This window comes from Grampus griseus (genome assembly GCF_964374135.1).
Source record: "Grampus griseus genome assembly, chromosome: 11".
Taxonomy (NCBI): Eukaryota; Metazoa; Chordata; class Mammalia; order Artiodactyla; family Delphinidae; genus Grampus; species Grampus griseus.
This window is the reverse complement of record NC_139005.1, coordinates 85,930,357-85,948,084: the sequence shown is the minus strand read 5'-3', so window position 1 is coordinate 85,948,084 and position 17,728 is coordinate 85,930,357. Positions and strand designations below refer to the sequence as shown.

General features: G+C 35.3%; 1 protein-coding gene across 5 annotated transcripts in view; it reads right to left on the bottom strand.

Annotated features, from left to right (window-relative positions):
* The window catches only part of WASHC4 (WASH complex subunit 4), a 52,139-nt gene extending 34,830 nt beyond the window's left edge, over nucleotides 1-17,309 (bottom strand). For 4 of the 5 annotated variants that reach the window (XR_014297485.1, XM_082667034.1, XM_082667035.1 and 1 more), the window contains exons 1-13: nucleotides 17,193-17,309; nucleotides 13,815-13,954; nucleotides 12,823-12,876; nucleotides 12,661-12,726; nucleotides 11,860-11,905; nucleotides 11,325-11,392; nucleotides 8,035-8,117; nucleotides 6,365-6,407; nucleotides 5,816-5,919; nucleotides 5,104-5,224; nucleotides 3,560-3,683; nucleotides 3,328-3,455; nucleotides 2,325-2,485 (exon numbers count right to left, since the gene is read on the bottom strand). Coding sequence is in view for 4 of the 5 variants with exons in the window: in XM_082667034.1 (XP_082523160.1) it covers nucleotides 2,325-2,485; nucleotides 3,328-3,455; nucleotides 3,560-3,683; nucleotides 5,104-5,224; nucleotides 5,816-5,919; nucleotides 6,365-6,407; nucleotides 8,035-8,117; nucleotides 11,325-11,392; nucleotides 11,860-11,905; nucleotides 12,661-12,726; nucleotides 12,823-12,876; nucleotides 13,815-13,954; nucleotides 17,193-17,253 (1,199 nt within the window). In the remaining variant the exon portion in view is untranslated. Of the gene's footprint in view, nucleotides 1-2,324; nucleotides 2,486-3,327; nucleotides 3,456-3,559; nucleotides 3,684-5,103; nucleotides 5,225-5,815; nucleotides 5,920-6,364; nucleotides 6,408-8,034; nucleotides 8,118-11,324; nucleotides 11,393-11,859; nucleotides 11,906-12,660; nucleotides 12,727-12,822; nucleotides 12,882-13,814; nucleotides 13,955-17,192 lie in introns of those variants that run through there. The other variant, XM_082667033.1, reaches the window with a different exon arrangement.
* Between the last annotated feature and the right edge of the window lie 419 nt (nucleotides 17,310-17,728).

Here is a 17,728-nt window from a genome sequence, read left to right as displayed (position 1 = left end):
TCTTCAGCTCAAAGGAGCTCTATAGTGACTGCAGAGAGGTATGTTTTTGAAATTAAAGAATTTAGAAATATTGAAATGTTATCACACGGGGGAGGGAGGGGTGTCTTTGAAAGTCAACTTATTCAATCTTTTACATAATAAGACTCAGTTCCTCCAGCACCCTGGACTGATGGTCATCTCTATTCTGCCTGCGTAGCTCTAGTGAAAGGGTACATTACCTCTCAGGGCAGCCTACACAACTCTGTCGCAAAGGCTCTAGAGCAGGACGGGCGTGGGTTTGCATGCCTGCTCTGATACGTACCCAGCTGTGTGACCTGGCAAAGTTCATTTCTCTAAGCCTCATTTTCCTTACCTGAAAATGGGATAAAAATATAGAGAAACACTATAGGGTAGTGTTAAGAGCTTGTGCTCTAGAGTTAGACTTCCCAGCTCTGCCACATATTAGTTGTTTCAATTTGGGTAAGTTCAATCCCTCTGTGTCTCAATTTTCTCACCTATAAAATGGACATGACAACAGTACCTACCTCATAGGATTTTCTGATGATTAAAAAAGATGATACACATGAAGTTCCTGGAATAGTTATTGGCTTATAGAAAGCATAGGGTAAATACTAGTTGTGACTTTGTTATTTCCCATATGAGAAGACTGTTACAGGGTTTACAAAAGACAATGTGTTTAAAGCTTTAGCGTAATGCCTACTACATAGTTACAAGCTTGATAATGTTGGCAATTATTATTAATATCTGTCACATTCATCTTTTGGTTCTAATTCAACTTCCTGGAGCCACAGAGATCAAATCTGTTCCCTCTTCAACCTGAATGCCCTTCAAATATTTAAAGAAATCTAATACATCATTCCTCAGATTTCTCTTTTAAAGGCCAAACTATATAGAGACTTTTCAGTGAGTCTTCAAAGGTCATGGTTCTCAGATCTAACATCCTGATCAGGTTCATCTGAAGATGCTACCGTTTGTGACACTCTTAAAATGTGGCACCACCAAACACTCATTATAATCTGACCAATAAGAATTTAATGGAACTACCAATTCCCCTAGCCTAGATATTATAACTACTAGCTTCCATAACTTGGGTATAGTTATTAATGTAATCTAAGTACAAACTGACAGTTCTAGCAACTGCATCATACTGTTAAAGAATATGAAGTCTCTGATAACTAAAACATACACATCTTTTTTAAAATTACTGCTACCAAGCCTGGTCCTGTCTCTCCATCCTACTGAGCTCATCTCTTTAATCTAAATCCAAACTTATGTCTTTATCCCTCCTCAACTCTGTTTCAGAGTGTATTGGAGAGCCCTGAAATCTCTGCCATGAGTAGTCCTGCCTGAATTGACTTGTCACTCTCCACCTACTTTAATTATAGGACTTGGGAGTACTAAGAGGTGCTTTAGGGGATCTCGTATATTCCAGATATACTCCTCTTTGCCCCACTGTACAGAAGTGACCCAATTTCCCCTCAATAGTCAATATTAACAGAAAGTAGGTAAATATCCCTATTACCCTTTAACCATGTTACAGTTAAAAACTGTCCAGTACAGGGCCACTGGCAGAGTCCTGTGTCGCTTCACTTAAAATCTTCATCCCAGTCAACGTGAAATTTTAGCAGTATACTCAAGTGACAATGTACAGTAAATTTAATTGTTAAGGCTATGTGATGAGAACATGGGGGCTCATTATACTATTTTCTCTATTTTGTGTATATCTGAAATTTTACACAGTAAGATAAGCTAAAAGATGTAAGTATCAGAAGAAACTAAGAGTTAAAAGTGTTCTTTTAGGAAGCAGGACGAAGGCACAGGGGGGAATGGGGCAGAGGACAATCATTTTTTTCCTCTGAACCTTTAGTACTTCTTAACTTCTTAAATATGTGCATACATTACTTTCATAAAAATAAAAAAAAGGAGTGCATTAAACTAAAGTCAACTCCTGCAAAAATCAACATTGAGTCATGTACACACAATGTTCTAAATGTCATCAACTGGCATCTACTGCAGAGACTTCACTTTACACACAAAAATATTTAATGCACCTGACAAAAAGTATATGAATGTATGCACACATATCTATGTTTCCATAAAGTATAATTTGCCTACATCTTAAATTGAGTTTAAGCCTACAACATTTAAAACAAAAAACACTCCTAGAAAATAAATCTCCTTGAGACTGCCCAACGTTTTCTCTGGTAATGAGTAACTATGTCTGATCTTATAATTCAAATGCTTTCTGCATATTTAGAATCAGTATAAAATTTGAAAATATAAACTATCTAAATATTTACATTATGGGTACTTATAAAACCTACTTGGTAAGGGACTGAGCTTTCTGCTGTAGGAAAGTATCTCTATAGATTTTAATGGCTTGAAGACTTTTTCTATCCAGAAGTTTGGCAGCTGCTGGTATTTTCTGGATCAAAAAATTGTCAGGAAACCAAATAATATTAGCAGTCAGAGTGATGGCTGGTACCTGAAACAGGAAATGAAAGAGGAGGAAAATCATTAAATGTAGGTTAAGCAACAAACTGTTTAATAATCCTACAACATGCAATGGAAAACAACCTATTTCAAGAAAAATAATGATAAAAAGATACTCATTAATATGAGATAAATTATGTTAATGTGGCACAGAGTAAAGGCATTCCTATATCTGGTGTGGAGCATGACACTAATTTTATTCTGTCTAAATATTAAACAACACACACACACACTCTCACAGATTTTCAGATGAACAAAAATATGCAAAAATTAAACAGAAACTTGAGTCTTCATGACCTTTACTTTCACTCTATTTTAGTGAAAAAATACAAAATAAATATCCAAGATGGCTGGGTTCTCATGGTCATATATCACTTGATTATATAAACCATCTAAATTTTCAATTTTGAAAACAGGTGCCACATCATGGAAACAGCAAAGACAGAGAAAAAAATTGTTTTAAATTTCTTCCTACTTCAATAATGAGAATGGGTGGCAAGAAGAGAAAGCGAAGGAAAAGAAAGAGGAAAAAGTAGTAATAGCAAGTTAACGTACAGGAAAAAATGTGGAAAAGCATTCACTAATATGTATTTATACAATGTGGAATTATGGGGTATTTTCATTTACTATGTTACTTATTTCTGGAATGCTTAAATATTTTAAATATTCTTTAAAATGAATATTATGATATTATTTTTGTAATTATTATTACAAAATATTATAAAAATTATTATTTTTGTAAGCAGGAATAAAATACATTTTAAAATACCCAATTTTATCCCAAATCTTTTCCATCTATTCAAATTGAAAAAAACAGAAGTTCCAAGTTCTTACCTTCTTACAAATGTCCAATAAAGACTTGTAAAACTTTTTATCAACCGTTCGAAAAATTTGAAAGTGCAATACAAAGAGTCCACAAATTCCTACATACTTGTCTCTCTGGTCAATTTCAGAAGGTTCGCCTTATAAAACAATAACATGAGAGAAAAACAGAATATACTTAAAATTCTGCTTTAAAGGAAATTAAAACTTTTAAATGAAAACCAAAAAATGCATGTTACATTACCAAGTTTGGCTTCTACATTTGCAAAAATTGAGCGAATACTATGTGCAAATTCTTCAGCAAAAGTGCTATTTTTTGACACAGATACTCCTCCATTGAGAGAATCAAACTGCTGTTCTATACAGGCCTAGACAGGAAACATTTAGAGAAATTTACACTCTCATAAGCTATTATGACTTAATATGCTTTAAACAGATTTAAATATAGAGTGATAAACTCCTACATTCATCATTTTGATTTTACTAACACTGAGGCTCAGGTTTTTAACCTTAACCTAATATCTAAATCCTTCTGAATGGGAAATGTATATGTACTTACATATTTGAGTACCCCTTATGTGAAAGTAATAAAACTGAACCAAAATCTATAATTCTACATGAAGAGATACACACAAGTGATTACAGAAGGTGTATCTGATGAAGCATGGGAAAGCATGCTTTATTATTTTAATTTGCAATTTTAAGAGGAGACTTTTTCTGTTTACAATTACTTTCCTAACACTTTATTACATTATGTGTAGAAATGGCTCCTGGAAAAAGAATCAACAAAAAAATTCTTCTGAAATTAACAGATTAACAGTTAAGTTGGTATAAACAAGAGTTGTGATCATTCTGTAAAAACTGTGATCATCTAAAATATAAATTAAAGGTAACCTTGAATCAGATTTTAAATGGAACACACAGTTGACCCTTGAACAAGTGGGGGTTAATCCCCGTATAATTTAGAGCTAGCCCTCTGCATCCACGGTTTCTCCGCACACTTGCATTCAGCCAACCGTGGACTGTGTAATACTATAGCGTTTACTATTGAAAAATATACATATTTAAGTGGACCTGTGCAGTTCAAACCCATATTGTTCAAGGGTACTGTAATGCAATTTCTGGTGGATACTACCCAAAGCTGTGCCATCCAACAGAACTTTCTGTGATGATGAAAATGTTTTATATCTGTGCTGTCTGATATGATTGTTAGCCACAGCTGGCTTTTCTCCCAGCTTTACTGAGATATCACTGGCATATAACATATATAAGTTTAAGGTGCACAGTGTGATAATGAGATTACATGCAGCTATTAAGAATTTGACATGTTGCTAGTGTAGCAGAAGAAATGAATTTTTATTTTTTTAATTAATTTACATTTAAACAGCCACACGTGGTTAGAAGCTACCTGGATTGTGCAGATGCAAATTATATTCCGAGTAGGAAATTAAAACAGACTTATAAAAGGCTGTCTTACAAACCTGAATCTAGAGGTTAACAATAAACAAAATGCTTGACACAACTACTCAGATACTAACCCTTGAACAGTTTTATCCTTTTACGTAATTTAAAAAACCCTTATCACAAATACAACCAGTATACTATTAATTTCATTTCCTACTAGATACTGATATAACTATATTTTAGTACATTAACCATGTTTTAAGCCTAAGCACTTTTAAAGAAAAATATAGTCACAACAATATGCTATAAAAGTGACCCACAACAATTCTGAGATGGGTCTACTAATATAAGCCCATTTACTATAGCCTGATACAGCACTCATACCTGAAATATCATTCCATCAAGTAACTGTCCTTCTAGCTTCAGCAAGAACTTTTCAAATGGCTTTAGTTTTTCTTCCTGAATTCCAAATTTTGAAGGGTTGTGATGGACAGATTTCAGTAACCTTGTAGAAAAGTAGGAGAAAGACCTTTGATTTGCCTAATAAATTATTGTATTAAAAATATTCCCAGAAATCAAAGTTTTATATTTGTATCACTTGTTTGGCTCTACACATTTGAAAATTTGAACAAAAACAATCCTAACATATTTAGTTTTCTAATCATACCTTTTTATATCATCTTAAATTCAGATACCTGGTGCTCTCTAGATAAGACATTTAGTGAATGCTTATAGATTGAATAAAACAAAATGCCTTGACTTTTAAAAGTTCTGGAGTATAAAATAAAACCAAGTGGAGAATAAACAACTATCATTCGTATAGAACAAGGAAAAAATGAATCTGAGTCCTAAGATAGTCAAATTAACAACTACACTTTAAGAATTAGGATGCTTTGTACAAGTATATCATACGCTCAAAAAGCCTACCTGAAATTAAAAGAATGGTTACTGTCTTCAAAGAAAATCTGACATGAGATCCTTCTAAGTACAGATCTTCAGGTCTCCTAACAGATCTGTACTATTTATATTTATTTATTTTTTACTAATACATTACCTATACAAAGTAAGAGTATTTTAAACATTGTAATTGGCTCACCTTTTGTACATAGTCCAGTGGTCTTTCAGTGTGATATGATTGTCAATAATTTCATCCAGGGTAAGCAGAACTGTTAGCAGCTCTCCCAAGTGCTCATACATAGTCTGTCAAAAAACCTTAAATGATTATCATTTAATCACTAGTTAGAAGTTAAGCTTCATGTGGATTTTTTAAGTTAAACACACTTGGGCTAATTACTAAATTAAAGCAGTGGGTAAATTAAACTACAGATGAAACTGTTAATCCTCAGATGGAACCATCAACCTTAAATTGGGAAACCCTTCACCCAATATTTCATCCTTGATCGTGATACTGTAGATTCTCTGAAGAGACCACCTGGAGAGTCTGCATTGGGCCAATACTAGGAAGAGTTACACTGATAGTGGGTCAGTAATGCCTCATCAACTTCACAGATAAAAGAGAACAAAAGCAAAAAAAAGAACTCCTTTAAGAGCCTTGCAATAATTGTTGTACTCCCCAATCATACAAACTCCAAAGTAAAATATACTAAAAATTACAATTTTACAGGTCAAGTTAAATTACTTTTACCTGAAAATGAACTCCAGTTGTCTCTATAATTTTGGGTGCAATCCTGTAATAAAATAACACCCAAGTTAAAAAAAAAAAAAATCTCCTTTTTTGTCACAGTTCATGTTTAAGGAAAACACATAACAGCAGAAGCTCTTGGAATTTTAATATGTATTTATTTTTATTTAGGCTTTAGTCACTAAAATTTACACGACCCAAAGAATTATTATCGTATTCCACTTTCCCAAGCAGATAACTTGTACATACAGAGTCTGGGCTCTCCTTGCCTACACCCAACTCCTCAGTGGGTAGGTATATGTCAATAGGCAGCCCATGAATAACCCTTAGCCATTCAAACCTAAAGGATCTAACTTGGGATGGAGCTAAAGAAATAACAAAACTGGTATTTATTTCTTTCTAAACTATCAGAATTTCGCAATTTTCAACTAGAATCTTTATCCCACCCAAACTGGCATTTGGGAACTAGACCTCTGTTCAGTTGGATTTATTGCTAGCATTCTCATTCCTACTGAAAAAACAATGCATACAAATGGGATTATACCAAAGTCAAAAGCCCCAGGATAATTCAATTTTACTTCCTAGAGAGTCAATCTACTCAACAGTAAATAAATTAATACTTATCAAAGCATATATAAACATCCCAAAAGATAGAATATTTAAAAAATTAAACACAAAATTCAGACAAATTTCCTCTTTCAAGGGCAGCAGTGTGGTAGTGGGGAGTCTCTTTGAATTACACACCAAGTACAGCAGGGGTTGGGGGGAGCTATGCTCTCATTCGCTTCTGCCATGAGGAGAACTTCAGTGAGAGCACGAACATAAAATAAATAACTGACTGACTGGAAAAACATGAGAATGAGAAACAGTTAACACAGTCTTTCACTTTATAAAGAGAGTTGAGATGCAGCATGGTATAGTAAGAACAACAATGAATGGACTGGTGACCAAAAAAGCAGTACCTAACTTGCTATGGAATCTTGGCAAATAATTCCTTTGGGCTTCAGTTATCTCTCTTCTCATAATTAAGACTCCCTAGTCATATACCTCAACAAAGTTTTGTAACATTATAATTAAGTAATAAATGGGAAAATTTTTAAATATACAGTTTTAATCAAATGCAAGATATTACTTTGTGGTGGTTAAGAATACTAAGGGCTCTATGAAAATGTGGTCTTTTTCTTGATTTAGGGCAGTGGTCTCCAAACTTGGAAGAGCATTAGAATTACTCACAAAAATTTTTCAGGGTAGATTACCTAGCCCCACTCCCCAAGATTCTGTAGTTTAAGAAAAGTGTCACATGATTCTAATCCAAGGACCCTTCAATGTAAAGGAAAGAGGAAATAAGTAGAGACAACTTGGTACATATACTAATTCTATATTAGCCTTTTCTATACAATCAGATTTCTTTAAGATTATTCTGTCAACATTCTCGTTCAGACAGATAATGGGTTCATTCACCATGGCAGAAACTGTCTTACTAACCTATGGATTACACACATCAAGTAGTGTTTAAAACATCATGAGTGTTCAAAGAACGCTGAATAAGTGAATGAAGGAATGAGTGAATAAGTGAGTGAACAAATGAAAAACTTTCAGATATTTAGCTAGTTTGAGAAAAACATTTCCTGCATCTCTATTAAAAATGTAAAAACATTTCTAAAATCCATTACTTGTTACTGATATAGAGGGCAGCCAACTGATGGACTACATTCATCACCACTTCATAGCACCTCGTAACAAAACAAGACAGTTCCTGAAATGACAAGTTGAGTATATGTTACAAGTTGAGTAAATGTCACTATTTCTGACTGAATTTTTATGGTAACAATGCTAAACAAAATAGTTTTCTACTAAAAATCTCCAGTTAACCTGCAGAAAGACAACTTCAAGCATCCTTCAAGCAATCAGTTCTTAATTCACCTCCCAACGTTATTTCTACCTCTTTGCCCCTACAGCATTTCATTCATCCTTCTATTTTAAGTCTTGTTTTCATTACTCATGTAACTCCTAACTGACAGAGACTGTCTTATTCCTTCTTTGAATGGCCACTGCCCAGTATGGTGGCTAACCCTCAACTGCTTCTCAATAAATGTCTGCCTATTAAATGAATAAATGAGTGAACATCTGAATGAATGAAGAAGCTCAGAAGCTGCCAGTTTAGAAAGTATGACAATGAGGGGAAGGGGTCTTCAGAAGTCACTCTGAAATAACTTCAAATGTTTATTACCTTGAACCTTATCTATGAACAGGCTTGGCACACATCAAGTGAAATATTAATTATCCCAGGAATATGTTTGTCATTAGTTAACTCACATCTATCCTAAAATATTTAGAACCTAATTAAACTTATGGCTGCTCTAAACTGTAAGCTCTATGAGGGCAGAAATTTCTGTTGGTTTTGTGCACTGCAGTATCCAAAGCACCAAGAACAGTTTCTAACATATGCTAGGCTCATAAAACATTTGTTGAATGTTTAAAAATGGAATCATATGCAGCTGTTAGATCCACAGTTTAAATTTTTTGAAAGTGAAAATAATACATTTCAATTTTATTTAAACAGCTCTAGTTTTACATTTCTTATTAAACTTCTAAAAGTCTAATAAAAGCAGAGGAAAGAACAGAAAATGCAGGACAAATAGCACAAAACAAAAAGGCAGAAATAAGTCCAGATACATAATACACTATTTATATAAGACAGAAATAGAAATAGAATTAACCAATTAAAACACAGAAATTTTCAGATTATATAAAAAAGCAAAATCCAGATAGATGCAGTTTTAAAGAAACACAACTAAAACATAATGACACTGAAAGGCTGAAAGAATAAAAAGAATTTAAAAAAAAATGCTAACTAAAACAGAGCTGGGGCAATGATATTAATATCAAACAGATTTTATTAGCATTACTATAGCTAATGACCATATATGTAACTATATATTACCTACATAATTATTATCACAGCTTAAGAAGATCACCACACAATAAAAGATTCCATTTACTGGAAATTATGAACAATTATAAACTTGTATGCACCAAATAAAACATCCTCAAAATAAGAAATGCAAAATTTGACAAAACTAGAGAAACTGACACATTCACTTCAACCTTGTAAATTAACATTTCTTAGACTCCTGCCCAGCAGGCTTCCTGTTAGGTTCTGCCAACAGGTGGCATTAAAAGCAGACTAGAAGGCAGGAAATGGACATCCTTCCTATTTCTTGCTGTTTTTATCAACATAATCCAGGCAGAAGCAGTTCACCCCAGCAATGGCAGCTTGCCCCAGGCTCCTCCTCCTTTCAGCACTACAGAACCAATCTTCAATTTTAAACTCTACCAGCAGCAACCAGGCAGCACTGCTTCCTCAGAGGTATGATACTAATTCCCTAGGGCTCCTCCTCCTATAGCTCCCAGACTCTGGCAACCCGAACCTTTTCCCTTTTTTACCCTAGATGTAGAGGTGATATCTGCTTCCTCTGGCTTACCTCACTGTTTTTTCTTTCAGCCCTCCAATTCTTATGGAACCAATTCTCTATATTAAATCTCCTCCTTTTTTTTTCTCTTTCTTTAATTGAAGTATAGTTGATTTATAATACTGTTAGTTTCAGATGTACAGCAAAGTGATTCAATTATATATATTTTTTTCAGATTCTCTTCCATTATAGGTTATTACAAAAGATTGAGTATAGTTCCCTGTGCTATACAGTAAATCCTTGTTGTTTACCTATTTTATGTATAGTATTGTGTATCTGTTAATCCCAAGCTCCTAATTTATCGCTCCCCACCACCTTTCCCCTTTGGCAACCATAAGTTTGTTTTCTGTTTGTGAGTTTGTTTCAGTTTTGTAAACAAATTCATTTGTATTATTTTTTAGCTTCCACATATAAGTGATATCACATAATATTTGTCTCTCTCTGTCTGACTTACTTCACTTAGTATGAAAATCTCTAGGTCCAGCTCTGTTGCTGCAAATGGCATTATTTCACTCTTTTCTATGGATGAGTATTATTCCATTTTTGTATATATGTGCCACATCTTCTTTATCCATTCATCTGTTGATGGACACTTAGGTTGCTTTCATAACTTGGCAATTATAAATAATGCTGTATCCCTGGGGTGCATGTATCTTTTTGAATTAGAGTTTTTGTCTTTCAGAATATATGCCCAGGAGTGGCATTGCTGGATCATATGGTAGCTCTATTAAATCTCCCCTACCTCATGTGATTTGTTTTCTGGACTGAACCCTGACTGACACAAACCATCATAGAGGATACTTTCAACAAAATGCTCTGTTAGGTAAGAAGACCAAAAAAAGTAGTAAAGATATAAAAGATTTGAATATAGTAGCATGCGTGATTCAATGAAATATATCAAATCTTATATCCAGCCATCAAAAGGTAAGTGAGATTATGAGTACTGTTCCCTTATCTCCGATTTTTGCCTTTTTCATATTATATAAGCATTGCTTTTATAACAGAGAAACAGAAGTTATTTCATTCTTTTGATAAACCAAAAGACCTAGAATAACTAAAACTTTGCAGTGATGAAAAGCATATCTAAACTGAAACATCTGGTTAGAAGCATCATGTGCTGCTGCTTTTAAACCTCATCATAGCTCACATAACAGCTTAATGATCTCCATTAACAACTTTTTCGAACATAAAGTATCCTTTCCTACCAGGTACAAAATTTAAATTATTTTAAAAGGCATGGTGATAAACTGTCCATAAATGAAATTATACAAAGAAACTTATTTTGATAGCTTATCTTACTAAAAATGCTATGAAAATCTTCCAGGAATTACAATCTCCTTAACTATCAATTTAATCCATCTCCAACTAAGTATCTTACCCTCACAGTACACATTCTTAGCATTTGAAGGTTTCATAACTCTTTTCTGATTATGTGTGATTTACTCAAACTTTTCAAAGAAAAGGCTCAATAAAAAGTAAAAACCATTTACCTGTAAGAATGAAATAAATCTCCCCATCTGAATTTGGCAATCGCCTTCCACCATGCTGGAATCTGTAGCTTTAAAAGGCAACATGAAGAATATTTCAATTTTTTATTTTAATCAACACCAAAAGAAAAAATGTGATTTTTATTCATTAGGACATCTTCTAATCTGCACAGTATTGAAAACAGAATTTTTACACTGAAGAGAAAAATGAAACAATCATTAATCACACAATTAAAAGTAACCATCTGTTTCACTATTTAATGAATTCAAGGAAAATCCTCATCTAGCTACAGTGCTTTGTAATTTATAAAAATATCAAAATAAACTTCATACAGAATTTGCTGCTGCTTCATCACTGAGGTTTTTTTTACCTGTTTACCAAACAAAAATATAAACCGACAAAAAATCTGAATGTTAATTTTCTCACACTAATACTTCACATGATCATGACAGTCCTAGAATTGCCAGTTAACTTTTTGTTCATTTCAATCGCAAAAAAAAGCATCACAACATTACAATGTGAAATTTTAAAACTTACCTCCTTCTCCATAAAACAAGAGACCATTGTAAAATTTAGTTTCAGCCTGTTTAAAAAAAATTAAAATAATTTTATAAGGTTGCTATTTTGTTTTTAAATTCCTAAGCTCTCTTAGTTATCCCTATTTAATAGTAAGCAGATGACTACATCACATACATAAATTCACTTAAATTCAAAAACTGCTTGCAATATAGGTAAATGTAATTTATCTTTAGAGTACCAAAGATCTTACTGATACTCAACCTTATTTCTTGATTTCTTTAGCCTTTACTTTGTCTTATCTGACCACTCTGTAATTTCCCACATCCTCCCACTAGTTCATGAGAGAAAAAGCAACCACATAGTATCAAAAAGGTAGAGAAAAAAAGATGAAGTTTACCATCTTCTACCAGAGTTTTAATGGCTCATGGGTGAGGAAACACAGAACATATTAAAAATGCAAAGCTTTAAAAAAAAATCAGTTATATCCAGAAAGCCATTATATATGACAAGTAACACAGAAGGAATGCAGACCCAGACTCAAACCATTATTACCAGTAAAATGTTAGGTTGAGTGACACTCTTTCAGCTTCGGTTTCCTCATCTATTCCTCACGTACCTCCTGGGTGGTTATTAGCATTAACGGGGTTAGCATGATGTTTGGTACACAGTAAACACCCAGTGAATGGTACTCATTATTACTACTATTATAAATATACAGTTCATTCAACATTCACTAAATATTTATGCACACTGTACACATATAAGCACATATTTGCTTTTAAATCATGTTTTTAAGGTCTTAAGAGTACAAATAATTACCTCATATTTTAATTTCTTGATTTCACAACAAAGTGCAGCATAAACAGTGATGACTTTGTTTAAGACCTAGTTTCATGAGTAAAAACACAAAAGGAAAAAAGTAAATTATAGCAGATAACTAAAGCATTTTAAAAATAAATTTTTAGGTTTAGGAATCTGTACCTTGTTTTCAGTCTTTATGAGTTCCAAAAGGGAAGACTGTTCATAAGGCAAAAGCTATAGAAACAAAGGAAAATAAAATTTCTTTTTAATTTGAAAAAAATCATGAAAATTCTAAATACACAAACTGAGAGACTACCTCTCTTCTACGGAAATTTGTGTTCGACCCTGTACTCAGCACTAGCACCACACCAGATGGGCAGTGACTGCTAATGGCTATGGGATTTCTTTTTGGGCTGGTGAAAATGTTCTAAAGTTGACTCTGGTGATGGTGACACAATTCTATGAATACAGTAAAAACCAAAGAATTGTACGATATATGAATTACATCTCAGGAAAGCTGTTATTAAAGTAAGTCAACATGCGACTTAGGACAGTTGTCTAGCACACAATAAGTACTCAATAAATGTTAGCTATGACTTAAGCGCCAACAGTTTCAAAGATAAAACAGAACTACCTCAAAATGGAACAGAGCAGGAGTGACTTATTTTATATCTTAAAAAAATCACTCCCATATTAAGGTCCCCTAAATAGCATAAGGGAGCTTTTGGGAAATCATGGAAATATTCAGTATCTTGATTGGGATATGAGATACATGGGAATAGGTGCTTGGTAAAATTCACTGAACAGTATTTTAAATCTATGCTTCTCACTGTATGTAAAATAACCTCAATAAAAAAAACAAGTAAAGCTTCAATATGCTATTCCAATCCTCTTCATTTTCTTGATAATGAAAAACAAGTTAGCTCAAAGAGTTGGAGTTCGTGTCATTCTTTGACACTGAAGACTTTGAGTTTGTGTCATTCTTTAAAAAGGAAAACAAAAACACATGCATGGCTTAGAGAAACGGAAATTAACCATTTTTCTCCAAGTTTATTTTAGTTCTTTTAGATTCCAAATAATAAAAATACATATCCCAATTTTGAAAACTGTTTTCAAGATACAGTATGTCCTTAAAAAGTATACATAAATTAAAAAATAAAACAAAATCAAACCTTTAATGCTATAGGATCAAGATTGAAATCCCAAACATCTCCAATTGAATCATCCAGTGCGTCCTCAATTCTTCTCAACTGAGAGGTATACTCCTCAAGAAATTTCCCATAATTCTTAAGCTGGACTTCAGCATGAATTTCTAAATTTAAATTTTAAAAGTTTGTAAGAAGTATAAGTAATGAATTACAAGACATTTACTTCAAATAATCTCAAAAGTCACAGCAAAGTAGATACTAAGCATTGTTAATGTATCACTTCGGAATGTCTGGACTTCTTGAAAATAAAGTTTTAAAGTTAAACAATAACTGAACTTTCAATCTTTTCCAAACAGATACGATAATTGTAAAAAACAGTAGATGTTACCACTTAGAGATATCATCTTAAAACTGCAACTTTAAAATACTATGAAAAAGTTACTATACCGTTTACTCCAAAATCTAAAATATGTGAATAATGCCTTAGACAATTCAATGTCCTGATTCTATGTTTCAGTCATAAACAACTTTTTTGTGCAAAAAAAAAAAAAAAAATCATGACCTGATTTAGGTGCAAAAATCTGTGTTGTCATAGAAGCAAAATTTTAAAATGTAATGCTTAATTACACAGTAAACTACATCTAAAAATACACCTAAATATTGTTTTTTAAATGGTTTTAGACCTGCTTCATCATATTATTCCTGTAATGCCTCAAATTTACCAAGATATTTTGTTTTAATTATTTAACTATCATAACAGAATTGGAAAAGCCACTAAAGGACAGTGAGTACAGAATACTGTGCTGATATTTACAGAATTTACACATTAATAGATGACTCTAGGAACTTACTGGAATAAACTGGACAATAAAAGTTTGCCTACTCAGCGAAGTTAATGACAGTAAATATTCCACCTTAAACATAAGGTTTTAAACGTAGAATTAAACATAAAGAATTAAACATAAGAATTCATTACTCATTCCAAAGGCAGCAAATTCAACTCCAACTCAGTTTCTTTTATTGATGTGAATTACTTTATTCCATCGCTGTCTTCTAAAAAAAAGTAAAAATTTTCTCTCCTCAAATTAGCAATGCCAAGCAACTCTAAGATAAGGTATGTTCTAACTCATTAAGGATAAAGACCTAGCTTCACATTCTCCCCTATTTTGCAACTAATGCTCCAAATCAGGTGGATCAATTAGTTCATTATGGTTCCCATCTCATTATAGTATTAATCTAGGCAATTCTGGAAAAAAATTAGTCTAGATATGATTCATATTCCAAAAATTAATGAAAACAAGGCACAGAGAAGTCCTCTCTTCCCTACAGCTTAAATTTTTAAAACTGCATTAAGATTCTCGAAATCCCAAGTACATGTCTAATTTTCAGTTACGTGGGAAATGACCAAAGCTGCGTTTAAACAGCAAATGAGTTCTTAATGGCAATGCTAGAAAAACATGCCAATGAATTATTCATTTAGTCTGTTTGGAAATTCATAAAGTAGCAGGCAAGAGAAAACTTGTAATAACATTAACATTCCTTGCTGATAAATTTTTAAGTTGGTAAAAGTTAAAATAAAAAGATTTGAAATAAGAACTCCATAATGATTCTTCAAGAGTAAAAAATGCAAAAACCTATTTACATGCTTATCTCTTCCAACAGACTTAATTCCTTGTTTTATCTTTGTATCCCTAATACCTACCACAGTTCCTGGCATGTGGAAAAAGTCTTTTGAGTGAATCAGATCATTCTGATTGAACCATTTTTCAAACCCAAAACATATTTTCATTCCAATATTTTGCAGATACTAAAGTAGGGAACCTCTGTCCATAAAACTTCATACATGACAAGGGGCAGTTCACTTTAACAGTAAGTACAGTTATCTTCTCTGTAAACAAGTTGAAAGATTCGATACCACCAGGATCATTTTTTCATGCTGCATAGGAGCTTATAACTTATGGAATGTTTTGTGAAAAACTGCTAACCATCCTGAATTAAGCTCATGCTTCTTTGAGAGGCTAATAAAACCTAATTACATCTAATGTGCCTGTCTTTTGTAAAATTATGCAAAATTTACACGTAATTTTTTAGAATAAATTTATTTATTTTATTATTATTTTGGGCTGCAATGGGTCTTCGTTGCTGCGCGCAGGCTTTCTCTAGTTGCAGCAAGCGGGGGGCTACTCTTCTTCGTTGCGGTGTGTGGGCTTCTCACTGCAGTGGCTTCTCTTGCTACAGAGCACGGGCTCTAGGCGCGCGGGCTTCAATAGTTGTGGCGCGCAGGCTTCAGTAGTTGTGGCTCGCGGGCTCTGGAGCGCAGGCTCAGTACTTGTGGCGCACGGGCTTAGTTGCTCTGCGGCATGTGGGATCTTCCCGGACCAGGGATGGAACCAGTGTCCCCTGCATTGGCAGGCAGATTCTTAACCACTGCACCACCAGGGAAGCCCTACCCCTAATTTTTAAAAATTACATTCACCTTTTGAGAAAACTACATTAAAAAAACAAATTCACAAGCAGTATGTTCCAATCTCTCTTATATCACCTACACAGATTCATATCACCAAAGGTCAGAAACAGATCACCAATTTGCATTCATCTTAGGTAAAGTTTCACTGAAATAGTTTGGCCTCTAAATTTTGCTGCGTGGAACTGAATTTGCTAGGTTAAAATGAGACAATCCAATTTTATTAAGTAAAATCGGAAGCAGATTTGCTGTAATTTCTGAAACCTTTTTAGGTGCGCTGGAAACTACAGGACATCACTCGAAAAATACCACTTAACGTAAATAAAAGGCATGGGAGGAGATAAACTTGACATTCACGTGTTTATTTTTTTACCGCGAAATGAGTTCTTTTTCGCTATCTTCTAGAGAAGATAAGCATATGAATATGAAGGTAAAAACACTCAAACTTCTAAAAGTTGGTTTGGGAGGAAAACGAAGAAAGACAGGAAACCGAAACAGGAACCTGGACCTCAGCCTCACCTACCACTGCACGCTTTGAAGATCTGGCGAAAGCCCCGGGCGGCCAGAGACAAGGCAGCCTCCGCTCCCCGGGCTGCGGGCCCTCCCCGGGCGCGCCCCGCCCGAGCCCCCGGCTGCACGAAGTGGACGCCGCGCCCCCCCGGGCCACAGCGGGCTCCCCAGGACCACAGCGGGCTCCCCAGGACAGTCACCGCCCCGAAGGCCGAGCCGTGGCCGGGACTGACCCAGCATCGCCGGGTATCCCAACCCGGAAAGTTAGGTTCGCGAGCGCGTCCCTCTCACACCCCGAGGCGCAGAAAATGTCCCGAAGCGGACGGCTGCGCGCCCACAGCGACGCAGAGCCCTCCCGCAGGAACGCTGCCGGGGCTGAGGCGGGCCGGGGAGCGTCCACCCGCAACCCTTGCCTGCCGCTCCCTTACTCTGTGAGCCGTCGTCAACGCGGTCGAACTCCCAGTCCGGGGACAGAGTCTCCACGGCCATCACTCCGGTGCCTCCCACAGTCACAGCCCCAAACAGCCTTGGCGACGACGGCGGCCTCACCCGGGCGGCTGTAACCGCACGTGACTTCCGGCTTCAGTCCCGCCCCCACTCGCGAGGGCCGGCCGGGCTCGTTGCCCCGGCGGGTCGCGGGGGCCGCTGGGAAAGTGAGTCCTCCGTGGTGGCTCGAGGAGGCTGCCGCGGCGCCGGCGGTGGTCCTCGCGGTGTCCTCACGTTGCTGTTTGGGCCTCGCCACTGTTCAGTTCACTTTTCACGCCACATCAATACCTTCAATTTCGCTCTGCTATCTTCGGGCCATTTTTAATACTAGGAGAAGTGCTCCCTCTGTCTAGCCTAAAAAGGGCAAAATTGATGGGGTCGGGGCTCAGCAGACGCGGTTCTCTAGAACGTCGCCGTCCAGGCGCTTCTTCCCAGAAGCCCGTTTATCCTACGTCTTCCCGGTAGTCACCGTCCGACC